Here is a 27,989-nt window from a genome sequence, read left to right as displayed (position 1 = left end):
TGGAACCCTGAGACCACCATGTGAAGGTGCCTGAGCTAGCCTGTTGGAGGATGAGAGACCACGTGGTGGAGAAGTGGACACCCTGGTCTACAGTCTCTGAACCCCAGATGTGCGAGTGAGGCTGTCCTAGGCCATGCAGCCACCGTCAGTCTTACCAGCTGCCTGGAGACACGTGAAAGAGCCCGGCAGACATCAGCCGTGCTGATCAGACCAGAACTCCAGAGCCAACCCACACAATTGTGAGCTAAATAAATGGTGCTTGTTTTAAGCCAGTACATTTTGGGTTTATTATACAGCAAAGTGTAATTCATCTCCCAAATGAACAGTTAATGGGATGATAAGGTAGTTAATTACAATCCACAACTAAGAAGGGGGACTGACATTACTGAGCACTTTTTGTGTGTGATACTTGTCACATAGTTCATTTAATTCGATCCACACAGCTACCCAATGGAACAAAGAAGCCCATTTTACAGCTAGGAAAAATAAATCCAGAAAGACATTATATATCATCTGAGGTCATACTACAAATGGGCCTTATTATCTTGTTTTACAGATGGCTACATTGGCTCAGAAAGGAAAACATTTGCCCAAGACACCTAACAACTGTAAGTGGCAGACCCAAGACTTGCAAACTCAGTGAGCTTGGCATGAAAGCCAGTGTTCTTTTGCAAACGTTTGATGATACACGCACGCCCAATACTTCCAAAGCTTCCAAACACTTCCCTCTGTCTGTAAATAAAGCTAGTGCCCTGTCCACCAAAGCACTGTTCATTTCTTTTCTTCATTGTCCTTTGATGTGTTCTCCACTTCCCCATTCGCCTATGGCTTATAGTCAGAAGTGGTGGCTACTGTCTCAGAAGAGAGACAAATGCCCTGCCCCTGGGATGCTTTCTCGTGGGGCCCTGCCTCCTGAAGAGTCGGAATTACTCACAAGCCACAGGCTCCAGCCAGAGGGACTAGAGAGTACCGAGACCCAGCTGGAATGGGCACATAAGGGGTGCGGTGGGTCTGCTGGACCAGCATTCAACTCCATGTCTAATGCAGCGTTTTAAAAACTGCATCTTGTGACACATTCGTGGGCCTGAAATCAAACTCGTACGGTGGCTCATACACAGCACTGAAAACTGAAATAGACAAAAACGGAAAACCTCAGAATCCAGTGACAATAAAGGTCAGTACTGTGTGCTGGATGTTTCTCTACTTACCTCTATGTCTTTGTGTACTAACTAGATCAGGGGTGTCAAAACTGCGGCCCGCGGGCCAACTGCGGTCCACAATCCATTGTTAATTGGCCTGCAGCAAATTCCAAAAATTTATTTAGTTTATTTAAATAAACCAGGTGAGGCAATACATACTTCACCTCGAGTGAGTGGCCCGGCTGTTTTGTATATTACCACCTATGGCCCTTGGTGAAAACCGTTGAAAAAAGTTTGGACACCCCTGAACGAACTAGAGCATCAAGTCAAATACACTTCTTCCTGGGAATTGTGGTGGAAAAGGGTAAACCAGACAAACAAAAAGCACACGAGTCCCTTTCTGAACCAAAGAGGCTGGAGAACCAGTGACGGCACTTGTCCAGATCCCACAGCTCTGCATGTGGTTTGGGTTTTGACAAGCAGATGCACTCCTGCAAGATTTAGAATGTGGAGGCGAGACAGGGGCTGTTTTTCCAGCTACTTCTGCTTTTTGTTGCTGGCAATCGTGGTTATGGACTTACTGGGTTTTTAAAAACAGTAGGTTTCCAGTGTCCAGTCACAAGATTGGTGGCTGTTCAGAAGGGGCCATTGTCTCTAGTGTGCCGACGGACCTAGAAGGCGGTATAGTTCTGGAGCCAACTGCTGTGGCAGCAGTGGCTCTTCTGGTCTCTCTGCCCTTCACAGGGAATGAGAAGCCAGTCCACAAGGTCTACAAAAGGGACAGTGATGTCACCAGACAGGATGTAACCCACCTCCAAGGCCAATGGACAAGACAAGTCCTTTAGTTTCATGCTGGCAGGGGTGAGGGGAGCAGAAAGGTATTTTATAATTTCATCAACACTCAAAACTCCTTTCTAAAATTTATCAGGCCCACAGAAATGATGTGTGCCCTGGAAGTCTTCTTGATTACATATTTGCAAATGTCACACCACACACCTCTTTCCTATTCTATTAGCCATCAAGAGAGCACACATACTTGGTTCTATTTGACTATTCCACTCAATCTCCTTCAATAAACAGCACTCGTGCCTGCCGCGGGCCAGGCTCTGAGGGCGTTCCTCATGCTGAATATAATTCCAGCACTGAAGAACACCCAGCCTGTGGAGGATGCAGACACAGGAGCACCCCAACAGCTGAGTCCTACAGCTGTGGCACAGAAGCAAGACCCTGGCACTCTGGGGACACTAGGAGTGACAGAGAGAGAGGATGGGAGAAGTGGGGCCTGGGGGTGACTGTCCCTCCATCACACCACAGCATTTATTTCAAATACGGTCTCACAACGATTCAACAGGGTAGGATTATTCCAATTTAACAGATAAGAAAACTGAGACACATCAAGTTACATTTCGTGCCCAAGTTTACACAGCTAGTCATGTGCAGAGGTGGGATTTGAAACCAGGTCTGCCTAACTTCCCTGCCGACGTAGCAGTTATGTTGCCTGTAAACACAGTAGGGATTTTCTCAGAAATAAATTTTCCAATGAAATTCGAATACTGGAAACAATCAGCGGGCACGGAGAGACCTGCCTTTAGACAATTCTCAAACACATTCCTGTTAATTCTGATAAAATTCTTTCCTACTATGGTACCTTCAAAATCTGTTAGAATAACATTCTGTCATCGGTGATGAGGGACAAGAACAAGGTTATAAAAGCTACCAAGTATTGCTTCAACATGCTAAACAGGCACACATCCTTTGGACAACTGCAAATCTTGGTGTGGGGAAGACCGCTACACTGTAAGCTTTTTCTTTTTTCCCCAAGAACATTGGGACAGACATGGCAGAACACGTACATTTTCAAACTGGCAGCCACGTCTGAAAACAGGGAACTGCCTGGGTCTTCACAAGGTGATGGCTTCAGTCCCAAAGGTGTGGAGGGGGAAGGAACGTTTTGTCTCTTCTAAGGGGGCGAGGACAGTGGCCGGATGCAGGCCTTGTGGTGCCGCGACTTAAATAAGTTGGAGGGGCCTCCTTTAACCATTGCAAATCCTAACTACAAACTTGCTAGGGCCTTGGGGTGCCCTGCAAGTGCCTTGTAAGAGAGGGGCCCTGAAGCTTAAACTCTATCAGCTTTACAGTCAGTCTGCTCCAGAGCAGGCAGATATCTTTCATGATTGTAAATGCTGGACCATGCCAACACCTTGGGGCACTACCTGACCTGTGGCTGCCTGTGGACAGAGAAAACAAATTATCACCTATTCCAAGTGTTAATATGCAGCTGTTTCCATAGATACTTGATTAGAGTGATGCCACAGTACATGTTTCAGAATGCTCTTCTGGTATCTTTTTTTTTTTTTTTTAAATAATTTACAAATTTATTTTACACTCATCCACTGAAATTTTAAAAACATTGAATTTATGCTTTATCTTGATATGGGACAGAGCTTTTCACCTTTATTCAAGAACATTAGATTTTACTAGCAATTAGAGTGGGTCTAACTTGGAGGTTGAAAGATTGATTAAAATGCAAACAATTCCCTCGCTTGCAGCAGTATCAGGAGATTGTATATCCTCCTCAAATACAACATTTAAACAAATAATAAAAGTAATAACTACATCTGTAGTGTGGGTGCAGTTAAAAATGACCGTAATGTGTACTGGGCCATGTAATGGTCCAAAGAATCCTGGGAGGTAGGAATTAGGAAAATGGTTTTACAGGTGAGGAATCTGAGAGGCGGAGAAGTCATTTGCTCAAGGCCAAATCATGTTTAATGCAGGACACCAAGCCACCCATCCTGCTTCTGCTGCATCTCAAAAAGCATCTTTTTTGGCCAGCGTTCCAAAGGAGAAACTGGGTCAGAGGCTGGAGGACATGGAGGCGGGTGGCTGCGGGCCCCTTTGCTGGTACACCTCCACAAACGGCCTGGAGAAAGCACACAGGTCAGCTGTGGGCACGTGGGCTCTGCACCCCCTCCTGCCAGCCTATAAAAACAAGGGCTAATGAGCGGCATCGGCACTCTTCACTCCAGTATTTAATTATGGCACTTTTCTGCTTGTGAGAAGGACAATTATCAAACACTTCTCATTTACATTTGAAAAGCAGAAAACATCATAATCAGGAGGGCTTACCTGGAAAATACATGCAATAATCATTCATTTGTTAGTTCTCCCTTTTATTATTTCAGTTGACAAACACCAATTACCTCTTATGACATAAGTTATAATTCAGTGGCCTTTGATTTCTCCATCTTTTCACACTCCCAGCATCTCAATTTCTTTCTCCCTATGCGTGTTTAAAATCCACTCAGTCTCTGGCAGTCTGAGAGTTTTGCTTTTTGTGGAATGTTCACGATTCAAGCAAATGCCTAAGAAAGAGTAGCAATTACACTGACAGACCCACCACTGACAACAGAGCTTACTGGGTACTTACTACGTGTCACGCTCTGTTCGTGATTCATCTCATTTCATTCTCACAACAACTCATGAGGTAGATATGTTTATTACTGATAATTCACAGATGCGGATGGACACGGAGGCACAGAGAGGTTAGGTAGTTGTCCTGAGGGCACAGAGCAGTGGCAGCCCCTGGATGTGAACCCTGGCACCTGGAGCCATTAGGTGGCTCCCGTCTCTGTGCACTGGAGGCTGATTCAGGATTCAGCCTTTTTTTGGGCACAGTGGATCACTTGGGGCTGACTCTCACGTCACAGTCTTTCCCGTCTTTGTGGAATCTATCGGGGATTGTCATCCACTACCCACTCGCTAAGGAATGAGCAAGTGGCAGGCGCCGTGCTCAGCGCTGGGCAGAGCAGGGCACAAGCTTCACCTCTGCTGGCACCGCACATGCCGTCAACTTGGCGGAGAGACTGAAAAGGACTGTCATACAATATTGATGGCCTTACAACGGAAGTCATCACAGGGCACCACCTGTCTCTTGCCTGTTCTAAAGAGACACCAGGACAATAGGTGGGAAAAATGAAATGCTTGGAGCTGTGGGAGAGTCAGGAGGCGTAAAGATGAAATATTTACCTCTCAGCCATGAATATACAAAAGAGCTGTCCCCTATAGACCTAAACTGTAACCTCTTTGGACAATGGGAGTGAAGACAGAGGAGCTGACGGAGTAGAGAGTTCAGTAAGAACAGGCTCTGTGGTAAATGAAAAGCTCTGCAACACCGAGCATCCAACTGACCAAGCAGGGAAGGGAAGTTACTCTCCAATGTTGGTCAATAACACTCTCATATTTGGGGAAGGCGCCCTGTGGGAATGGCTCCTTAATTTAATCGCTGTTTTATTCATTTGATACAACGTTACTGGATATCTAACACCAGGTTAGATATCATGGGCAGGGGAAGCATGAGTCCTCTTTTGATCAAGAAACTTGCAGTCTAATGGAGAGATATAAGACATGCCACATGTGACTACAAAACAAGTTGAAAAGTGCCAAGCTTGCCAAAGTCCACTTTGTCATGAAAAATTCTATGTAAAAAATATCTCACCTTATTTTTATTTCTGGCCCCTAACTCAGGTCTTGATCTACATTCCATAATGCAGTAACCTGGTTGAATAGTGATAATACATTTGTTACTATTAAAGCACCTGAAACGAGTCATTAAAAAAAAGTTCTGAAGTGGGCTCTGAGAAAAAGTCAGTTAATGTGGAATTTTGATTGGATTTTGATGACTTAGCTGAGTCCTAAATAATGAAGAGAAATCCAATATACTGGATGGCTCCTGGATCAAGCTGTGCCTGAGGCCGGTTAGGAATGGAACTCAGTAAGTCCAAAGCTGGTTTGGGAGGAGGACTAGAAAACTTGGAAAATGATCTTCTGGAGTTGATATCAGTTTCTTGCACTTGGTGGGCAGGTAGGCACAAAGCTGAAATCTTTATAATATTGGGAGGAGCCAGCAGGGCACAAAAACCCCTTGAGAGAAAGCAAAGGGAACTTAGTGGAAACCTACACAACCCCTGGATCGGCCCAGCTCTCCTAGCTTCTGATGGCCGCCAGAAGTCCTTGGCGTTTCTCGGCTGGTAGATCTCTTCCATCTCAAGTGCAACTGGAGTTGTACATCTCTCACTTCCAACCTCTGCCTCTTTCTTCACATGGCGCCTGCCCTGTTTCAACTCCTCTCTGTCTCTGTGTTTCTTCTTGCCCTGATTCCTCAGCAGCCTCGCCTCTGTAGGCTTGGGCTGCCAACGAAGGCCATTTCAATGTTTTTAAAAGATCCACTGGGACTCTTTTGATCTTTCATACATGATGGATAAAATGGCACAGCATCACAGTAGACCTCCACTTCACTGATTGAATAGCTTGTCTGCCTGATGGGGACTCCGACATGCTAAATACTCAGACTTAGGGGGTCCCTGTCCGCTCCATGTCTGCTCTGTCAGTTATGGCATATCTTTACCAGGAAGCAGGAGTGTTTGTTTCCAAATATGCTTATATTAGTTGTGTTTGCTATTGCTATAACCAAATTGAATTGAGTATGGTGCAAACAACAAAATATGAGAATGAAAAGAAAGCAAACTTTTGTTTCTATGAAAAATAAGTTACATGCTTTGTAAATATCCAAAGTTTCCTTCTAAGATGTTGCTTTCAGTTTGGGTACGGGCAAAGATTTGCAAAATATTAGAAACAAACCAACAGAACATTCTAGGGGGGTTCTGTATTCAGATGGCTCTAAAAGTATTTTTGAATTATCTGTGCTCTTTTGAGGGTGGTTTAAACAAAATAGAGAATATAGAATTTCCATCAATGGACCGATACTCAAATCTAGCTGAAATAAGCTATTTTCGGCATGGATCATTTTTTAAAATACTATGTGTTTTATTTCCCCCTCCTCTATTCTACTATCACCTTTGAAACATGTCTTCAACTATATCCAGGCAACAGAGCATGCCTTCCTTGCAGCATTTTTAAGGTTGGGCCGCATTGGGTTTCCAACTCTAATTTCTTGAGTCAAAATTCCCTGAACAACATTACCCGGAGTAAGATTTTTACTGGTATGTCCCCTCGCACAAGGGAAGTAAGAGAAAAATAAACACGTGGGATTACATCAAACTAAAAAGTTTTTTCATAGCAAGGCAAACCATCAATAAAACAAAAAGGGATCCTACTGAATGGGAAAAGGTATTTGCCAATGATATATCTGATAAGGGGTTAATATCTCAAATTTATAAAAAACTCACTCAACTCAACTCCCAAAAAAAACAAACAACCCAATTAAAAAATGGGCAGAGGACATGAAGAGACATTTTTCTAAAAAGGACATACAGATGGCAAACAGACATATGAAGAAATGCTCAACCTCACTAACCATCAGATAAATGCAAATAAAAACCACAATGAGATAACACCTCACCCTAGTCACAATGGCTATCATCAATAAATCAACAAACAACAAGTGCTGGCGTGGATGTGGAGAAAAGGGAGCCCTTGTGCACTGTTGGTGGGATTGCAGATTGGTGCAGCCACTGTGGAAAACAGTATGGAGGTATCTCAAAAATCTGAAAACGGAACTACCTTATGATCTAGCAATTCCACTCCTAGGTATCTATCCGGAGAAATCCAAAACTCTAATTCAAAAATCTTTATGCACGCCTGTGTTTATTGCAGCATTATACACAATAGCCAAGACATGGAAATAACCCATCGGTAGATGACTGGATTAAGAAATTGTGGTACATTTATACAATGGAGTATTATGCAGCCATAAAGAAGAAAGAAATCTTACCATTTGCAACAACATGGATGGACCTAAAGAACATTATGTTAAATGAAGTAAGTCAGACAGAGAAAGACAAATACTATATGATCTCACTTATATGTGGAATCTAAAGAAAAGAATAAGTGAATGAACCAATCAGAAACAGTTTTGGAGACATAGAGGAAAAACTGAGGGTTGCTAGATGGGTGGGGGGTGCAGATAAGGGGGAAGGTGAGGGGATTAGAAAACAGTCGGTAACCACAAGATGGTCACAGGGTTTTGAAAATTAATTTGGGGAACGTAATCAATAATGTTGTAAAGATTTGGTAGAGTATTTGATGGACATGTGTCCCATTTGGGAGACCACCTCAGGGATGATGTAGATGCCTGATCACTTCACTGTACACCTGAAGCTGAACAATAATGAATGCCAACTATAATTAAAACAACACATTGTTTTGAAGGGTGGACTAGGCACTGGCATCGGTGCATAACTTCCCAAGGGGAGTACTTCGAAGGTGACTGTAGTGATACTCAGCCATGAGGTATGTAGCACATTTTCTAGGATGAGTTCGCGAATGTAATTGTCCGACCTTGTACATACCATGCCACTGTTAATATAAACTTGCTCAGTATAGATTTTTTTTTTCTCAAAATTATACATATTCCCTAATCGTAAAAAAAAAAAAAAAAAACACTCCCTGGACAGATGTATGAGATAAAAGGCCCCATGTTGCTCTCTGGCTGCTCCCCAGTTTCTCCAGGCTGGAGCAAAGGTGTTGAGGGCAGTGATGGTGATTGATTTCTTCTATCTAAGCTGCCTCTGGAAATGCTAATCGTATGCAAATGAGCACAGGGTGATGGCCTCTCTTTGAATCGGTGAAATTAGTACCTCTCAGGATGCCAATAGCAAAAAGGAAACCTGTAGTTACCAGAATCAGAATATATTCTGCTGTGAAACTCAAGCTGTGGCCCAGGTGGTTCAGAAGTTCAAGGACCAACTATGATCCCCAGCACCCATTTGCTTGGTGTCCTCCGAGAAACTCTGAGATGCAAGAGGTTATCATTTTGACAGATTATAAAGCCAACATTCAGCAAGTGTAAGTGACGCACGCAAGGTCCACCCAGGTATGGAATTAACAATCAAATCCAGGTCTGTCCTTCTTTACAGCTTTCACTCCTTCCCCCAATCCACCAAATGCAAAGAGTGTGCTGGAAAGATTGCAAGGAACCAGGCAGCCAGATGGAATGCAAGAGTTGGCGGTTCACCCACGTGGGGTAAACACAATCCTTTGGGTGTCGTCAGCTGCTACAGGAGGGTCGCAGGCCACACACACTGGGCCTTTGCTCACTGCTCTAAATCTTACCAGCGATTAGAGGGAATCCTAGCACTAAACACAATACTAGGCAGAGTGTGAAAAGCCCGCATTCACGGCAAATTTCTAAGTGCCAAGGAAAACAGAGATGGCTGTGGACTGGAAACACGAGAGTAGGCTTCCTGGAGGAGGGACATCTGAGCATCAGATTGGGGCGTTGGTGAGATTTTCACAGAAATAGCCCTAACATTTGCCGAGTTCTTTACAGTTGAAATAACACTTTTTCAGGCATTATGTTATTTGTCTCTCAGAACACACCCAGGGGTTGGGGCAAGAACTATCATTTCTAATGGAGAGATGAGGAAACCCACGTGCAAAGTGGTTCAGCAACTTGCAGAGAGTCACACCAGCCAGCTGGAAATTGAAATGGGACAAGCACATGGGGCAGCAGAAATGTAATGCACGTCACCCAGGGAGTTAAACAATTCCTAGTCCACACATTTAAAAAAGTGAAAAGAAACACTGAAATGCATGTCCATGGTACATTCTGTTTAACCACATGTACCCCAAATATTGTCATTTCAGTGACTAAGCAACATGTGACCCATATGAAAAAAGGAGATATTGTACATTCCTTTTCTTTTCTTTCTTTCTTTCTTTTTTTTTGTACGATCTTCAAAATCTGGTGTGCGTTTCATGCTCGTAGCACATCTCAATTCAGACTCGGCATAGTTTAGGTGCTGAATACCCACACGTGCCTAGTGGTTACTGGACCGGACAGAGCCAAGATTTTTCTGACCCCTAGTCTTCCTGCTCTGCTAAACTGCCTCACAAACGCAATGGAGAGAAATGGGAGTAGGGCCTCACATGCAAATGGAACAGTAACAGTAATTCAGGGTCCTAGCAGGACACAATTGGTACCCCAAAAGGGGTAAGGAAGAGAGTTTAATGAAGAGTCACGGACCCCAACAATAGATGGTAAAGCATCCAAAGGCTAAGAAGAGTGGATCTACAAACACCCCGGGACCGGGCAAATCCTGGAGCTACAGGCAAGGGCTGCCTGCTAGGAGCTATGGCCACTGGTGCAGAAATGCAGCCACTGCCATTCCACAGCCTGGCAGGGCAGGAGATGGGAAGATAAACCCTTTGACATCCGTGCCCTCCCATCTCCTAATCTCCATCCAGTGCCTCCCTTGGCCAAACCCAACCAGAAGCTAGAGGGTAATGAGCCTTTTGACGAATCTTAGCCTCCTAGGGCCCAGAGAAAGGCCGAGAAGAATAGAGACTGGATCTGGTAGGCAAGCAGGGAACAACCAGCAAAAAATCAAAGGCACAGAAGTGTGGGGGCATATTTGCTGGTCTGGGTGGAGAGCTGGAGTACAAGCGGGAGGTAGCAAGTGACATGATGGAAACGTTGGGCTGCAGCCAGTAGTGGAAGGGCTGAAATGCCAGGTAATGAGAATGGTTTGCATTCTAAGGGCAACAGCCATCCACGGAAGGCTTCAGTGTGAGGTCTTATGTAACCCAAATCGGTCACTAAGAAGATGATCCTGACAGGGTTGCACACTGTGCTGGAGTTTTGAGACATGAATTAATGACATGCCTCACCTCTCAAATGAATCCATTCAGAAATAGATATGGAAGGTGTATCGGAATTAAGACCAGACACTTCACTGTTGGAAGGGGACCGTGGATGCAAAATGAGTGGACATGGGCTTTCTATGCCTTCTTTTTGTACCGGCTACAGCTCTCCGGCCAGAGAGAGAGAGAGAGAGAGAGAGAGAGAGAGAGAGAGAGAGAGAGAGAGAGAGCAGCGGAGCCACTGTGGGGCGCCCTGCAGCCGTGGGCTCCCTGCTGGACAAGAGGATCCACATTCTCACCCCACAAGAAGCCTGGGGCACTGAGTATGTTACACAGGAAGGACACACTCTATAACATGGGGAGGAACACGAATGGATGGAGAGAACACAGTGGCTCATGAGCTGTACATTTCCACGAGATCCGATGTGCTTGTAGAGTCTCCCACTTCATAAACTGGAACAAGCAAAGTACAGCTTTCTTTCTCAAGAAGAAGATAGTGACTCCAGGTGGCTGGACCCGTGCACGATAGTTAGACACGGGTTAGCACCCGTCAGAAAGCTATTTTGTGGGAGGATTTAAACAGTATTAGGAAAGGAAAGATAAGGCCGTTAGTCCCTATACAGTGGACACAGCACCGGCAGGAATTGGCACCACGGTTGATAGGGATGGGCCAGGATCAACGACGTGTCACATGGAAGGAAAGACGTTTTAGGGGGATGAGAGGATCGTGACCAGGCTGAGCCAGTGATACCAGGGGACATGAAGATTGCGCTGCCTGGTGGGGTGTTGGTGATGGGCGTCTGGAGGTCAGAAAAGAACATGGTGTTAGAGGTATTGACAGGGGAACCATCCAGAAGCAAAGGTTGAGTCATGATAAGTCAACACAATAGAGACAAAGATGTTGTTTAATTTAATTAAAATTAAAAATCAATTCCACAGTCACACTAACCACATTTCACGTACTGTTCAATAGCCATAGATGGTTAGTGGCTTTTGGAATATTTCCACCATCACAGGGAATTCTATGGGACAGTGTCGTTGCAGACCATTACATACTGGCGGATGATAGTGATTGGAATAACATTGTACTTTTTCTCCCCAAAATACCTGAAAGAGATGAAAGCGAAACTATGAAAAGAAATGAAATGGAGCCATGAAAGCAATGGAGCATAGAGGCTGAGAAGCTCGTAGGACTAAGATGATTACGAAGATGCCTCCAGGTGAAATGTATTTTTAAAAATTTTGCTTAGACAGAAATCCACCTCGGCTGAAGTCACACATAAAAAAGAAACAATAAAAGGGGAACTTGGACTGGCAGTTAAACAAAGTTGTTAACTGTCAAGAAGAGACTGGACTCCTGGTTTTGGAGAAAAAGGACCCCAGAAATCACATCACAAGAGGAGAGTAGTTCCCAAATGTATTCATTCACAAGTATTCTTGAGCGGAAGAATATTTGGAAGACACAATTGTAGCACTCATTATATATTCGTTGTCTCTGCTTTTTCCCCAGCTTGGGTTTTTCCCCTTCTGGAGTCATAGCTATTGTGAAGAACATGAATGAAACATATATCTAATCTGCAAAGACTTTAGAGTGTAGAAGAAAATGCAAAGCAAGAGCATAGCAAAATGCAGAGACAGGTTAATTCCATAAAGCATTATACAAATAAAACACTCATGGAGGTCACAGCTGGGGGTGGGACAGAGAAAGTCTTTGTAGAGGAGGTGACATTTGAGCTGAGCTTTGAAGAGCAGATAAGGTTTAGGGATGAAAGGACTATTATACCAGGTAGAGAGAAAAGCATAAGTAAAGGCATGGGTGGAATAGGTGACAAGAATGTTTAGGGAACCGAAGAATATTCCAGCATAAACTAGATTTATATAAAACATACTTATAACAGGTAAGGATGAACATGAAGGATGGTACATGGGTGGTTTGGACGTAAGAGCTAGAGAACAGCAGAAAAAAAATGGCTTGATGGTAAGAGGCTCAAGAGGTTTTTGGAATATGAGAATACCCATCGAGCTGAAACAGAAAAAAAAATGAATTTTCTGAGATTCTGCCACTTTCAGGTCAACTTTGACTCTTCCTTGAATAAAGGGATGAATGGATGAATGAATGAATGAATGAATGGATGAATGACAAGGCTGTCTTACTAGTGAACAGCTATCTGTAGCTTTAAAAACAATTTCCTAGATGCTATAGGGCACAATATGAATCAAACCAACCAACTCAGAACTCAGTAGGAAATGCAACCTTCTCACCCAATCTATTGTCCAAACTAGCTTATGCCAATATTGTCTAACAAAGATGTTAAGTTTAAACAGAACTGCTTTAACACAGCTAAAACATCTGCTGCATTTAATAATAATCTTCCTGCTGTGGCGACATATGGCCCCATCAGAAACGTTATTCCAGTGCCCCCAGAGCTTCTGAAACACTTCGAAATGCCATGATTACCATAAATAAGTTTCAACAATTCTCAAAGCTCAAAGAAAAACAATTAATTTATTGTAATATTTAAAATAAATATGGGGCTTTTGGATCTTGGTGAGGAGAAGTGGGATTACAGAAACCACAATAATTAGAATCTAACTCCCCAAAGAGAGATGTTCTAAGACGTGCCTTCCAGATGGAAAATTCCCCAAGTAGCTTTGTGTGCGATGCGCGCAGCCTGTTCCAGTCTGTCCTGCACTGGGTAAGAGTCCTCCCGCCACCAAGTGTTAAGGGGGTCACAATGGGGCCCGAGTCTCTTTATTTTTACATGGGACAATTATTGCAACATGACCCTCATGTAGGTAGAAGTGAAGCCAGGAGCCAAAGTTTGGATTCAATATAACTCAGTTCAAATAAACATTCATCAGAAGATCTTATGGACCCGCCCCGGTGCTGAATAAATATCAGGGAATCAGATGAGTGAAACAGAGAAGCTTCCTGTAAGTCGCCCTGTTGACCATGGAAAGAGAGGAATGCAGACTAGTAAATGTCATAAATGATGACAGGTTCTATGGTCGAGTTAACCTGTAAGGCATGCTGGAAGCACAAGAAAAGCATTTCAACTGAACCAGGGGTGACGGACGCAGGCCTCGTGGAGGATGCTGGAGCAGAACTTTCAGAGTAGAGACATTAGGAGGGACGCAGCCTTCCCTGGCCGCAAGAACCACAGGGCACAAGGTAGTGAAACAGCCGGTCAGGGAGCTGATGGTCATTTGGGGTGAGTGACGAGGGGGTGGGAAGAATGAGGGAGAGCGGACACAAGCTAGATCTGGAGGGCCTGTTGGGCCACACATGCATGGGGGTTTGCATTTATCTTGGAGGGAATGGGGCCAGGGACGGGTTTTCCTGCAGTGAAGAATGACGTCAATGTCATTACCATCATCTCAGCATCCTCTCTAATATGCCTGGGGCACATCCCTTGCCTTGGGCTAAGCACTGTCCATCCTTCATCCTTAGTCCTCACCCCATGGAGGAAGGTAAATCATTATGCTTATTGGACACCTACAGAAGCAAGGTTTCTAGAGGGAATAGTTTGCCCAAGTTCCCACGGCCAGGAAGCTCAGGAAGTAGGACTAGAATCTAGCTCTTCCAAACACTGGCGGTTTTGCTTGCAACCCCTACAATGTTCTGAACCAGACCAGGCTTTTGGGATGGAGACCAGATTGGAGGAAGAGAAGTTGGGGACCGAGACACCAAACAGGAGGTGTTTAATATGCTCTGTACTAGCTATAATTGGTGATTAAATTGTTAAAAAGAAAAAAAAAAGAACAAAGTCCTTGCCTCTCTGAAGGAAAGGGCCGATATGTGCTCAATTTCTCGAAGCCAATCATCTAAATGGAAAATGTCAACATTTTGGACTATTCAGTAGTTCTGCCAGGTACTGTGGAAGGGGAAGGAGATGTTGTCAAGCAGAAAGCCATCTTCAAGGAGCTTTGTTAAAAACCTAGTTAGAAGAGACACCGAGCGAAGGGTTTCAGCATGTGCTGGTCTCTCCTGCCTGCTTGCTCCTGGCCTTAACAGACATGCATGCGACCTCAGCTTATCGAAGGAAGAAACCTGTCACACAGGACCTCAAGCATTTCCTCTAAGGGACCCACCGAGACGGTCAAGTGTCACCTATACTTGACCTATGGCTTGGCAATTCTTTGGAAAAACAATTAGTGGCCACTATTAAATAATGATAATCTCAGTCTTTTCATAACCATGTCTCCTGCACTGGTTTTCAAGCACTGCTGGGTAGTATATAAAGGAATGAGCTTTGGGTCATTCTTAAGGGGCTCACAGTTCACCCCAACAAATAGGCATGCAGTGACTGAGACCCAGTGTGGCATGCTGTAATCGGGCATGCAACAGACTGTCTGCATTTTGGTATACATAGCACATTGAACAATGCCTGATGCATAGTGAACACTCAGCAACTATGTATTTTTCATTAAATGGGAAAGTGCAGTGGTATGCCACTGAAGAAAGTACACAACTTTGCTAGAGGGCAGCAGAGCAAACCAACTTCCCAATGTTTCTCCATCACATCATATGTATCTTAACCTCAGTATCTTTGCCGACTTTTTTCTTCCCTCTGTTCCAATAATTAAAGTTCTACTCATTCTCCAGGCCCAATTCCAGAGTAGAGACTGAGTTTAAACTTATCTCTGTAACTCTACCGTGGATGGATGGATGGATAGATGGATAAATAAATGAATCCTGGGAGTGAGTTATCCGAGCGTTCCTCATCACCCCAACAAGTTACGTTCTCCCTTCCTTCAGGATGTTTGTGTGTGCTGTGTGACCTTTATGTGGTACTCTTCCCTGCCTCTCACAATAGGTCGCTTTTAGGTCGCTTTCTATCCACCTCCAGCTTAGGTTTGACCCGTAGGGCATCGCCACAGGGGTCTGTATAGTCATCCACCTCTTTGTATATCTGTAAGCTCTGTAAGACAAGGAACCGATTGCTAGTGACCATCTATTTCCGATGTCCTCAATAAATACGTTAATTCATGGTTGAACAAATCAAGTCATTTGAGTATCCTTTTGTATCCTACCATGAGCTAAGGCCAATACTTCAAAAATCCTAAAAAAAACCCCTTGAACATTCTTATGGAACAAGGCCTGTTGATTTTGCATTTGTAAGTGTAAAATAAATGCCATTGAGTCTCCTCTGGGTCAATTTCCCAAGGAAAAAGGATCTCCTGTCACTGAGGCCCTTATAGTGTTACCCCAGAATTTCTAACAGTTATGGTGTTATAATAAGCGCTAATAAGAGGTAAGTGGGGATGGGTTGGTTAACGACACACGATAGTTTAAAAGATATGGCGCCTAATGCTGGGCTCTGATGGAGGTATACCTGGGGAGAACTGCCGTCCTGAATTCCCTCCATGGGAATGACTTTCAATTGGAGTTTCAGCTGTGACAAGCCAATTCATCACGTGCTCTCAAATGGGTCCTCCTGGGACTGTGCTTTGTTGGCTGACTCATAAAAATCATGAGGCACAATCATGCTAATAGAAACTCTTCGCCGAGCTGCAAGGGCACTGCACACAATATTTCTAACCATTAAGGACTCTCCTGAGGAAGGGTATTATTATCCCCATGGTACCGATGGAGAAACGACTCAGCTTGCTCATGCTCACGCAAATGGTAAGTACCTACGCAAAGATTTCAAATCCTGGGCAGTGTCTCTGCTAATCTCCACTGAGGAAGTTCTCAGGGATAATGGGAACTCGCAGCAGAGATCAAGTGTCAATGGGAAGTAACTTCAGCATTGAATGATACAGAGCCAGGTCGCTTAGATACGACCGCTGAGGCAAGAGGCGCGGTCCATATGCCAGAAATACTTTATCACCATTGTGGACACAGGACTATAACAAGCCTACAGCAATTTTACTGAATCCCGAGGCTGACATAATGTTGTGTTGCTGTACACAACTTATGTCATTTGAGGCAAACACAATGCTGGAAGGAGACACATGGCCCCGTGTATGGGTGGGGAATCTGGGGCTGGGGGTCAGCGCCTTGGTGGCTCAACGAGGAGGCAAGATCGCTGTGGCATGAATGCTAGTGAACTTTACACTGCATTCTAGTTGTCACCTGTTCTCACTTCTGCATACCGTGTGTCCCCGAAAATAAGACCTAGCTGGACCATCAGCTGTAATGCGTCTTCTGGAGCAAAAATTAATATAAGACCGTCTTATTTTACTATAATACAAGACCGGGTCATAATATAATATAATATAATAAATATAATATAATATAATATAATATAATATAATATAATATAATATAATATAATATAATATATATAATAAATATAATAAATATAATATAACATAACATAACATAACATAACATAACATAATATAATATAATATAATATAATATCAGGTCTTATATTAATTTTTGCTCCAAAAGACATATTAGAACTGATTGTCCAGCTAGGTCTTATTTTCAGGGAGACACAGCATTATTATTTTCTTCCTCTTTCCACCAACTTAAAAAAAAAATCACGATTACAGGGGGTTGAGGAAGGTCCTTTTACCGTGTTAGATTACTACATCACAGTGACTCCAAGACTCTCAACTTGAAGGATGGGAAAAGAAGAAAAGTCTTACGGGTATGATAAGGCAATAACTTTCAGTGTCACCAATATTTCACAAACATGAAATAAAAGACTGAGTTTCCCACACAACTCACCCACAATTGCAGTTCCAGTTGCGACAGAGCATTAAGAACAGTTGCATGAATTATTAATACGGCCGCAGTCTCTGAATTGTCATCCATCCCATGGAAAGAGTGACATGCCAGCCTGGCAACTGCTCTGTTTTGCAGAGGCACATAATATACAGTCCCAGGAGATGTACAATATTTATTGTACAAGGTGATTTTGTTCTTAGAGTTATTTTTCTAAATTATTTTATAAGGTTTTTCAGGGCAACTACAATGAATCTGTTATGAGGTTCCATCATTGCTTTAGACATTAACTTAGAAATGTCCTAATTCGGAATCCTGCAAAATCCATGTAGGATCTGGAAATTCAATAGCATCTTCCGTGCCCCTGGCGGTGACATATGGCAGTGGGAGTTGAGTTTTGGCAAGTCACACACTGCCTGCCCGCCTCATCCATTATCACACAGACCTGGCTTCGTTCACTTCAAAGATCCATGTTTTACTGATGTTACGATTACAGTAAGATGAAGAAAATGTTGCCTTATTTTGTAGCTACTTTCTTTTTCATTTCTTGAACCATTATTACATAAAGGTTACAATAACAAGTGTGTATCCATAGACATACTTTAAAAAAGAAAAGAGCCTAGTATGGTAGAACGAATATATCCACTGAGCATAGAATTCCCAAGAGTATAGAAACATGTTGAACACGAAACATATTGATTTGATAGCCAATATTAAAGACATTCCCGTTATTCCTCTTTGGAAACTGCTTTCCGAGGCAAAGGCATGCATACAGTTTTAATAGCTGAATATTTTTTTTTTTAATTAAATTTATTGAGGTGACAATAATTTTAAAAGGGGCGCATCGTCATTCTTTGAGAGCTAATTTGGTTTTGGGGAAACACAGAATTTGAGGCCGCAGCAGTTTTTAAAATCTTTATAACATCCACCCAATCAGGATGTCCAAGAAACTCCTTTATTTTAACCTCTTCCTTCTGGAACCCCTGGCTCTGACCCTGAGCCAACCTGCGTTCCCTACGGCGTCCCCTGCCTGGGACCCTATCATGTTCCATCAAATGTATCGTGTTCCAGCGTCTCTTCTGAAAATCAGGATGAAATCCTGGGAGTCAACATGTACAGGATTCTTCTAGGAGCTTAACTATAATTTGAATTGTTACGTAGTAAAAATGTTTCTTTGAAATAATAATTTATAGTTTCAAAAGAAGGTCAAATATGAGAATTTTAATGGTGTTTAGGAACCATGGCCTTGTTCACAAACACAGATGTGTCAAAGGTGTCCAAAAATCACTTTGTGAGCAGAATCATTGTACTTCTTGTGGGCAACAAGGAACTGAATGTGGCGAGTAAGACCCACCCATTTTGACCTATGAGTCTCACATGACTACTTTAGACTCCGGAATCCCATGACGTGAACTTGGAGAGATTACTTGCAAGTCAGGGTGTGTTTGGGGAGGAAGAAAAGCTCCGTTATTCAGAGACTGACTAGGAGATAACCTGGGCACACGGCCTTTCCGACTGGTACCTGTCTTTGGTTTTCTGTCTCCAGGCGCAGCCTGGCCTCCACACACCTCCGCGTCTCCAGGAAGGCTTGGCGCTGGGCCCGGTCTGACAGGTAACTGATGAAGATGCCAGCTGTGTTCATACACATGAATAACACCGCCTGGGCCACCACCTAAAACAGATTTGCAAACACAGCCTGGTCAGGTGGCTAAAAGAAGAGCTGTTTGGAGGCAAGGAGAAAAAAAATAAAAACTTCCCAGGTCCTGGCGCCATTGCATTTGACCTTGGTTCTGCCAGGCCCTGTCGGGTAGCAGCCAAGTCCTGACATTCCGAACTCAAGAACAGCGATCACATTTGTCTATTTCTTTCCACCTGCATTGCCATTACCCAACTCCTAGGCACCAAAATCTCCTGACTGGACTCAATCCCAATACCTATGCTATTGGCAAGCTGTCGTGTGTTTCCACAAGTCATTCTTGCCATGGGAGTACTGTGCTGTGTTTAGGCCTCTCTGCTTTGGGACTCAGGCCTGTCCTCCCAGGGTCCACACTTGAGCATTCGTGGCTGCACATTAGGCAGAGGGAGAGGCTGGAGAAGGTGGGGAATATGGACACTGCGGAGAAGGAGGAAAATAATATACACAGGTTGTGATACTCTCCACAACTCCCAGGGGGCACTCAGGCGCTGCAGGGGCCCTGACAAAGTGTGTGGGGCAGCCACCCACCAAAGACCTCTGTACCTGCCAAGTGGTGGACCTTCTGTAAGCAGAGACCTGGGTTACTAGGCATCAGACCTTAGGCAAGTCACTTTCTGCCTTTTTTGAGCCTCAACTTTCTCATCTGAAAAATAGGAATAAATCTTTGCCTTATAGAAGTAATGTATCTGCATGTATATCTGTATGGATCTGTAGGTGTATCTATACAGTTATATATGTGTATATAGTTATATATGTGTATGTATATATATATGAATATGCCTAGCAGATAACAGATATCCGACAAATGTTGGATATATACTTAAATATAAGGCCACCTTTTTTCCTAAATTCTCATCTATGGTGTAATACATATTTTTTATTTCTGAATAAATCATGCATTACAGATGGTCTTCCTCCAGGTTAAATATCCCAGAGGACTATAAAGTAGTAAAATATTCTGTATTTATGCTACTTTACAAAGACTGTTTCTGTCCATTATTTACTATGCAGGGAAGACAGTGGAGGGGGGTAAGGAGCCAACTCTGGAATCCGACAGAATGGGCCTTAAATCCCATCGCTACCGTTTACTCTCCAGGTGACCAAGGCAAGCCATTCCCCTTGCTCAGGAGGTGGGTCCTAACTAAATAGTTTGGTTTGCCGTGCTATGTAGAACTCAGCAGCCTAGCCCAGAGGTTAAGGCTCTGGGCTCCCAACAAGGCCATTTACTTGTCATGTGAACTTGGCCCTGCTAATTTCCTGTCCCTGTTCCTCAGATTTCCTCTCCTGTAACAGAGGAATATTTTCCAAAAATGTTGTTGGATAATGGATGAAAGCAATTTGCAGAAGGCCTGTAACATAATCATTGCTCGATATGTATGGTTATTGCTTTTCTTGCCTCTTCTGTCACAATAATGACTCACTGAGTGTCTGAGCAGGTAAGCAACATGGTCAGGTGTGTGTCTTAGGAAGACCTCTTGTGTTGTGGCACAAGGAATAGTTATTGCTCAGGTTAAACTTGCTCTTTAAGGATTCAGCCAAGAATGGGATGAGGGTGGTTAAGAGAACTCATAGGATCAGTCAAACCAACTGGAGGGACAAAAAGTACCTCCGACATCCTCTGCCAGAGCCGTGGGCTCCCCCAACAGCTGTCGGTCCTGTGACTGCGCTTCCTGACTGCCCTTTATAAATAGTACATACTGAATTAGAAAAAGAAATTATAAATAGTACGTAATGGAGTTTTTTTTTAAAAAATGACAGAGCAATAAAGCAGTAAACATAAGTGAAAAATCTAAGAAAAAGTTCAAAAAGGGTGCAGGCATGCTGAACTCAGCTGGCATACAATAAGTCAAACCGAAGGATGAAAAGCCTGCAAAAAAAGAGACCTGAGTTCAATGAATGACATCCTGAGACATGACAAAGAAATGAGAGGAAAATGCAGACTCCTCAGAAGATAACTAGCAGAGAGAATGTGGAAAAATAGAATTAAAAGAATAAGAGAACAGGGATGTAAGATTTTTATAAAATGGATTAGAAACACTCTGACATTAAGGTGGAAACAAAAATATTAAAGTCTAAAAATAGGAAGGATGGGAAGTGAGGAAAAACAAAAGAAGTGATTAAACCCTTTAAAAACAGACAAGGTGAAAAATGATGAAGTTAATTGTTTTAAAATATGAGGAACTATAACAGGCGGTCGCACAGATTTTAAAGATAAACTATGTTAATGCAAAGTAGTTTGAGATAATAAAATACTTCTGTTTATTCTACTGCATTCAGAGCGATGGACAACATGAGGGCTTAATTGTTCCAAGAGCATTTTCCAGCTTGAGGTCCCTTTCCTGCCTAGAATCTCCTGCCAAACTCCTTGCAAGGGGGCCCGAGGAGAACTTCCGTTTACACACACTGATGGTGAACCGGACACTGCACTTGAGCCTCAGCACATGCTAGTGTATGGACAATCCTGTAGCAACTCTGCTTGGTCTTTTTAGTTCCATTTCACAGAAAAGAAAAGTGAGACTCCCAGAAGTTAAGTAATTACGCAAGATCACCACACTGGTAAATGGCACTACGGCGGCCAACTGTCCTGGTTTGCTTGGGACACAGAACTTTATTTTAAAACTTGGACAGTCCCAGGAAAACCAGGAAGAGTTTCCTCATACCTTCCTTCCCCGAAAATAAGACCTAGTCGGACCATCAACTCTAATGCGTCTTTTGGAGCAAAAATTAATATAAGACCCGGTCTTATATTATATAAGACCGGGTCTTATAGTAAAATAAGAATGGGTATCATATCATATCATATCATATCATAGCATATTATATAAGACCTGGTCTTATATTATACTAAAATAAGAGCGGGTCTTATATTAATTTTTGCTCCAAAAGGCACGTTAGAGCTGATGGTCCAGCTAGGTCTTATTTTTGGGGAAACACAGTACTTACACTTAGTTAATGTGTATTTTAATTAATTACAAGTGGGGGTGAGAAAGGAAGGGAGAGAAATAGACAGAGACAGAGACAGAGGAAGAGAGACAGAGAGACAGAGAGAGATAGGAAGAGGAGTAGAAGGAGGAGGGGGGTTGGATGGAAGGGGAAAGGAGGGGAGGGGAGGGGAGGGGAGGGGAGGGGAGGGGAGGGGAGGGGAGCTTCAGCACTTGAAGCTGTCTGAGCAATGCCCCCCTGCCCCCCATGAGTGCTCCTGAGCTTGAATGAGAAGAGCAGTCTGTTTCAGGTTTGTGACCTCCAGCGGCATGCCCATCCCACTGGCCTGGGTGTGCCACTAAGATTAAAGTACACATATCATGGTCCCTAAACACAAGCTCAGCCACACTGGGGAAAACTTGGCTGTGTTGGAGTATTGAGATATGATACAGCCATTAACTGACTTTTTTTTTTTGGGGGGGGCATTTAAGGGCTTTTTTCGGTACAATTTTTGACTCAGTTGTTAGCTTTAGAACCTAACCCCGGTGTAAGCTGTGATTCCAAGATAGTGTGGTTTTCACCCAAGTAGCAACGTGTCCTATGATATGCAGAGCAATGCGGACGTGAACAAAAGAAGTACAAGTGGGAAAAGCTACAATGTTGATGCACACACCCCTGGCAGTGCAGTTAGCAATGGTGGGTGCATGATGCATGTTTGTTGAATGGTAACACGTATCAATGTCTCGTATGTTGCTCGTTGCTCGTGGTCAGAAAAGACTCAGGCGTCCTTTCTGGCAAGGGCCCTTGTGCAGACACAGGGGCACTTCGCAACACTGCATTGGATATGAAGTCTATTCATATTCACAGGCAGGCAAATTAGATAAGTTTTGAAGACCAAAGTGCACGTTGATTCAATTGTCTTCCCTCTTTATCTTGGGCCTGTCAGGCATTGCATCTAAAGTGCATTATGGCAGAGGCTGGGAGGCCAGGGTCTGCTGGGGCCTGTGAGACTCCAGTGAATCTCTCCCCTGGTGAGGGGCCCTCCTGGTCGGGTCACTGGCAGGTCACTGATGAAATTGCCACCTTCACCACATTCTCAGATCCTGACACAGAGGGCCTTGGAGAGCTGGGAACCTGGGTTAACTACCTTTAAGAGGGTTTCTGCTCCCAGAGTTAGCTTTAAAATTTTTTAAAATGGAGGTGACAGTCTGAGCCTGAGGTATTTTTGTTCTAGTTTTGGAGACAGATGTGTGTAGGAGAGTCTGGCTTGGGGAGAATACCACAGGTACCTCCATCAGAGTTGTGTCTGACCGAGGGAGGTCCTTTGTGGCCGAGAGGATGTGAGAATGGGCATAAAACTGCAGACAGGACCCAGTGGTGCAGCACTTAAAGCCCCACTCCCAGAAGCTGCTGACATGACAGGATGAGGGAGCACATGGTGTCCTCCTGCAGTCACTACTCCCCGAGGATGGCGTGTCCCCCTCTGGCATGCAGTGGAGACTCTACACCAAAGACCTCCCTACAGGGCTGTATCCCGGTAGGGAGAATGCGTGAGTCTGGGAATCAAGGGGTGAGAGTTGGAACGGCCCCATTTACCATTACTCCTAATGACCCACTTGGGGCGCCTGTGATTACGGAGCCTGAAACCCCGGGCTCTGTAGCTTCAGAGTTCCAGCTTCCATGGGCTGAATACTTCTAACAGGTGACACAGCAAGAGCCCTGTTGAATAGGCATGTTGGGCTCATCGTGCCAAGTGCCTCGTAGACGAGAAGAGTCACCATCCAGGTAAGGGTCCTACCCTGGCCTGAGAAAGGCATGGTAATAACCAGAGCTTCAGAGCCCTGACAGGTTAGAATCTGGATAATGCCACCAGGTGAGCTACCAAGACCAGCAGAGGTGCTGGCTGACAGTGGGAGGAATCTAGAACAAAGGGAAGAGGGAGACCAGGTACAGCAGTTGGGGTCCCAAGAGCCAGCTGCAGCAGTGAAGACTGTAATTTATCCCATTAACTGTCCTCTGCTCAGTGTCCCCAAAGAAGAGAGGCCCTACCAGGATTGCAGAAGAACTGCTCTTAGAACTTGTGTGAAGAAGTAGATGCTAGTGGCACCAGAGTGGACTGTGGTGGACCCTGAGTTGAGCTACTAGATGTCCCTTCATGAATAAAGTATAGAGAATGGTATCCTAGGATTGATGGTGGCAGACAGTTCTCAGCTGTCAACCTCCTTTGAAGAGCTGAAGACCTTGGGCCTTTTAACCCAAGTTCATGCCCCCAGACTGATAGACATGGAGGCATAAGTCCTCGTAACTGTAACTCAGACATCTCAGAAAGATCACCACAGCTACAAAACCCCCCTGGGATTGACAGGTCTCTGTTGAAATTGCATCACAGCTCAACCCGTCCATTTGTCTATTTCTACTTGTGTCTCTTCCCTTCCACTGATGCTGACCCCAACAGCATCCCCTAATGAACTTCCTATACACGAATCTCCCTCTCAGAGTCTGCTTCTCAAACGATCGAGCTTGTAACGACCAAAAAGCATTCATTACCCTTACTCACGTAGTCAGCCTCCAGTATTTGTTGACTGAATGAATTTGTTGAATGAGTGATTTAATTAATAAATTTAATTAGTTTGTACCCTTAGATGGATGATGATAATGACTGTCTCCTAGGTAGTTTCCTCCTTTCTTCAGTCACTTCATAAATACTTATTGAGTCCCAAATATGGCTTAGGCACTGTTTTAGGAAAAAAAGACAACTCAGGTCTCTTCCCTGTGGGGCATTCAGTGGGGACCTTAATGTAGATCAAGGAGTTCAAGGAAAGACTCTCTGGGGATGAAATACTTAAATGAGACCTGAAGCATGAGGAGCTGGCCGAGAAAAGAGGCAGGCAGCAATTCTTCCAGGGAGGGCGACCCTACAGTGCATGGCAGGAGAAGCCTCCTTGTCTGAACTCTAATCTGGTTTTACCCTGATGTTCTTGGGTCGATCCACTTCTAGATCCCGGTAAAAACCACTATAGATGTCCTACCTATATATCTTGGCCCTGAGACTCACTCCTCCCGGGGATTTGCACAAGTCAGAATTACCTTTCCCTCGCCAGCCTCCCCCACCATCTCCACCTCCTTTCCCCTGCATAGCAGATGGCAGTGTCACGGAGGTGGTGGCAGCAGTTCCCAAGGAAGTTTTTGGTGTGAGCATGAAGTCAGTGTCCTGTGATGTGATGGTTACTATGGCAATTTTTATTGGGTAGTTGGCTTTGAAGAAACACTTTGATTCATCACTAGTTACTGAGCTAAAAACAGCACCTTCTCCAGAGCTTGTTTTCTCTTAAAAATGCATCTGCTGTTCAGGGTTGACTGAGTACAGTAGGCACCCAAAATTGGAGCATTTTCCCAGGTCACCTCAGTCTTGATCTTGACTCCTCTAAGGAAACCCATATTACCTTCAGCTTCACCAAAAAAAAAAAAAAAAGATTTTGCTGTTACAAAGGACAATCACAGTGGCCTAAGATGGAACAAAGAATTCCCAGGTCCAATTCATAAAGAAGGTGAATTTACATGGAATAACTATAAAGTTTCTCAACTGTACTATTTTACAAGGTGGGGGCATAAAACAGTCTGCTAGCATTCCTTTCTCTGATGGGGACAGAGAATAGAGTAATTTAAAAATGACTGTCTGTCTATGGACAGACATGGGTCAGCATCTGCGGTAGGAAATCAACATTAGCGAATTTGTTAACAAGGATTTAATGGACCCTTGGGTTTTCAAGTGTACTCATTTAATGTTTGAATCAAATAAAATGTTTTCCCGAAACGTTAAGTACACAGTGACTATGAGAGAGTGTGTTGGTCTACAATGCTGAGTTAGGCACACTGTGACACATCAGATAGAAAAAATACCACGGAAGCCAGGAACATAAAATGTCTGCAGCCCATGGTGACTCACGCCCAACACCATGCTGTTCGCAATGTTTTTTCCTAAATATGCTTAGTCTAGGTTTCAACCCTAATTCCATTGCTGGACCCTGCTGAGCCTATTTCACCAATTTTTAAAACATGGGACAGTTAACCTTCCAGGATTGTGACGGGAGAAAAGAGGGTCCCGGATAGAAAAGCCCCATGATGGCGCCTGCTGCTCTCACCTAATGGTGCAAAGGCTCTGCCTTTACTAGTCGTGAGACGATGAGGCATTTACTGAACCGCTCTAAGCCTCAGGCTCCTCATATGTGAAATGGGGACAGTAACTCTACATGTGTCGTAGGTAGTTGGGATGGAGAGAGGCAAATACGCTGAGACCTTGGCCTATCACGAGCCTTCAGTACAGGTTAGCTGCTACTTTCAATAGTAACTTCTTTCCTTTCCTCATCTAGACTGTGTGTTCCTTCAATGAGGGATTATGTGTCATACTTAATTCTTTTGGACTCCAATGTCATGTATTCCGCAAACTGGGGCACTTTTGAGAGGGAAAGGAGACAGGTATGAATGTGGAGGGTCCCGGACACACCATGATGGGTGGGCGTCCTACCCGCGGCACGTACTGCTGGGCGAGGCACAGGCCGCTCCGGTAAGTCTTCCAACTACGTTCCTGGGCAATTGCTTGATAAAGAGCTGTCAATTCCAATCACTAAGCGCACAGCTGTAGGCTGTGGGGACACGTCAGTCAACAAAACAGACTAAATCCCTCCCTTACGCGAGGGGACGAAGGCAACAAACAAATGAGTGAAAAATTATAGCATTTCCTGTACATTGGTGAAAAGTGTTATGGAGAAAAGAGACCTGATTCAGAGGAGAAAGTAATGAGAGGAGAAGGTAGCTCCTCCTTCACATGGTTACATTTGAGCAGAGACCCACAAAGGTGAGCAAACCAGGCAGGTCGCCAGAGGAATAACGTGGCATATATATCCCATCAGCAACAAACATTCGTAACAATTGTCCTGATAAAGTAAACATGCAGGACGATCAATGAGATATGAGCTAACCAACTTTACAGGGACTTTGAAAACTCACTTCAGATATGCTGACTGTCTTCTCTATAATTCTAGTTATTCGATTCTTAAGCAATTCATAACATATAGCTTAATCCAGCTGTTCCCATTATAAACATAAGAGTTGAGTTTATTAACTTTCTCCTACATGCCTGACGCTTTATAAAAATATTTTATTCCTTACAAGAATAGATCAGTATGGGGGTTATGACACCCACTTTTCAGGTGAGAAACGTGAGGCTGGAGAGTTGCAAAAATGTCTCTAAGCACATGGCCAGGTAGTGGGGGCTGGGCCGTAAAGGCAGATAATCATTTGCTCATTACAGATGCCCTACTTCCTTTCCGAAGATTCTGCTTTTAATCCCAGCACCGAGATAAGAAGCCACTGTTTGTCTGAGAATGAAAAACGAACAAACAGGCCCAGAGATGGATGGAAATTCCTTCCTTCATTCATCACTCAACCAATATTGCCTGAGTGCCTACTACGTGCCAGGCTCTGTCCTCTACTCACTCCGGGGGTACATTTGTGAAAAATGACACACATTTTCTATCTGTGTGCCTACCTTGCTGGCAGTGTGGCTAAGTACATTACTTGGAGTGGTAGAAGGTAAAGGTGATTATTGAAAAACAGAGCAACGTAAAGGGGAGAGGAATGTGGGGTGGGCAGTGATGTCACATGGGAGGGAGGTTACAAATTTCATTAAGAATGTCAGGGCCGATGCTCTGCGAAGGTGGCTTTGCAACTGAAACTTGGAGGAGCAGCGTGAATCATGGGATCCCTACGTGAAGGGCATGCCATGTGGAGGGAGCGGCCAGTGGTAAAGCCAGGAGGGTATATTTGAAGGAATTCTGGGAAAGAGTCATAGGAGATGGCAGAAGGTGTGGCCCAGCGGTGGACCTTGTGGACCACTTGAGGGACACCGACAGGACCCCACATGAAAAGGGGGGGTCATGCTAGGTTGGGG

At 44.0% G+C, this 27,989-nt stretch overlaps 1 protein-coding gene across 3 annotated transcripts in view; it reads right to left on the bottom strand.

Moving 5' to 3' along the window:
- ADCY8 (adenylate cyclase 8) overlaps nucleotides 1–27,989 on the bottom strand; it is a 173,556-nt gene that overhangs the window by 124,291 nt on the left and 21,276 nt on the right. For all 3 annotated transcript variants that reach the window (XM_019723897.3, XM_019723906.3, XM_019723925.3), the window contains exon 2: nucleotides 18,944–19,093. In XM_019723897.3, coding sequence (XP_019579456.2) covers nucleotides 18,944–19,093 — 150 coding nt within the window. The remainder of the gene's footprint in view (nucleotides 1–18,943; nucleotides 19,094–27,989) is intronic.

The sequence above is a fragment of the Rhinolophus sinicus genome, chromosome 6, assembly GCF_057876585.1.
Source record: "Rhinolophus sinicus isolate RSI-liver-muscle chromosome 6, RSI-T2T, whole genome shotgun sequence".
In the NCBI taxonomy this organism is placed as follows: Eukaryota; Metazoa; Chordata; class Mammalia; order Chiroptera; family Rhinolophidae; genus Rhinolophus; species Rhinolophus sinicus.
This window is presented reverse-complemented; position numbering and strand designations above follow the sequence as displayed.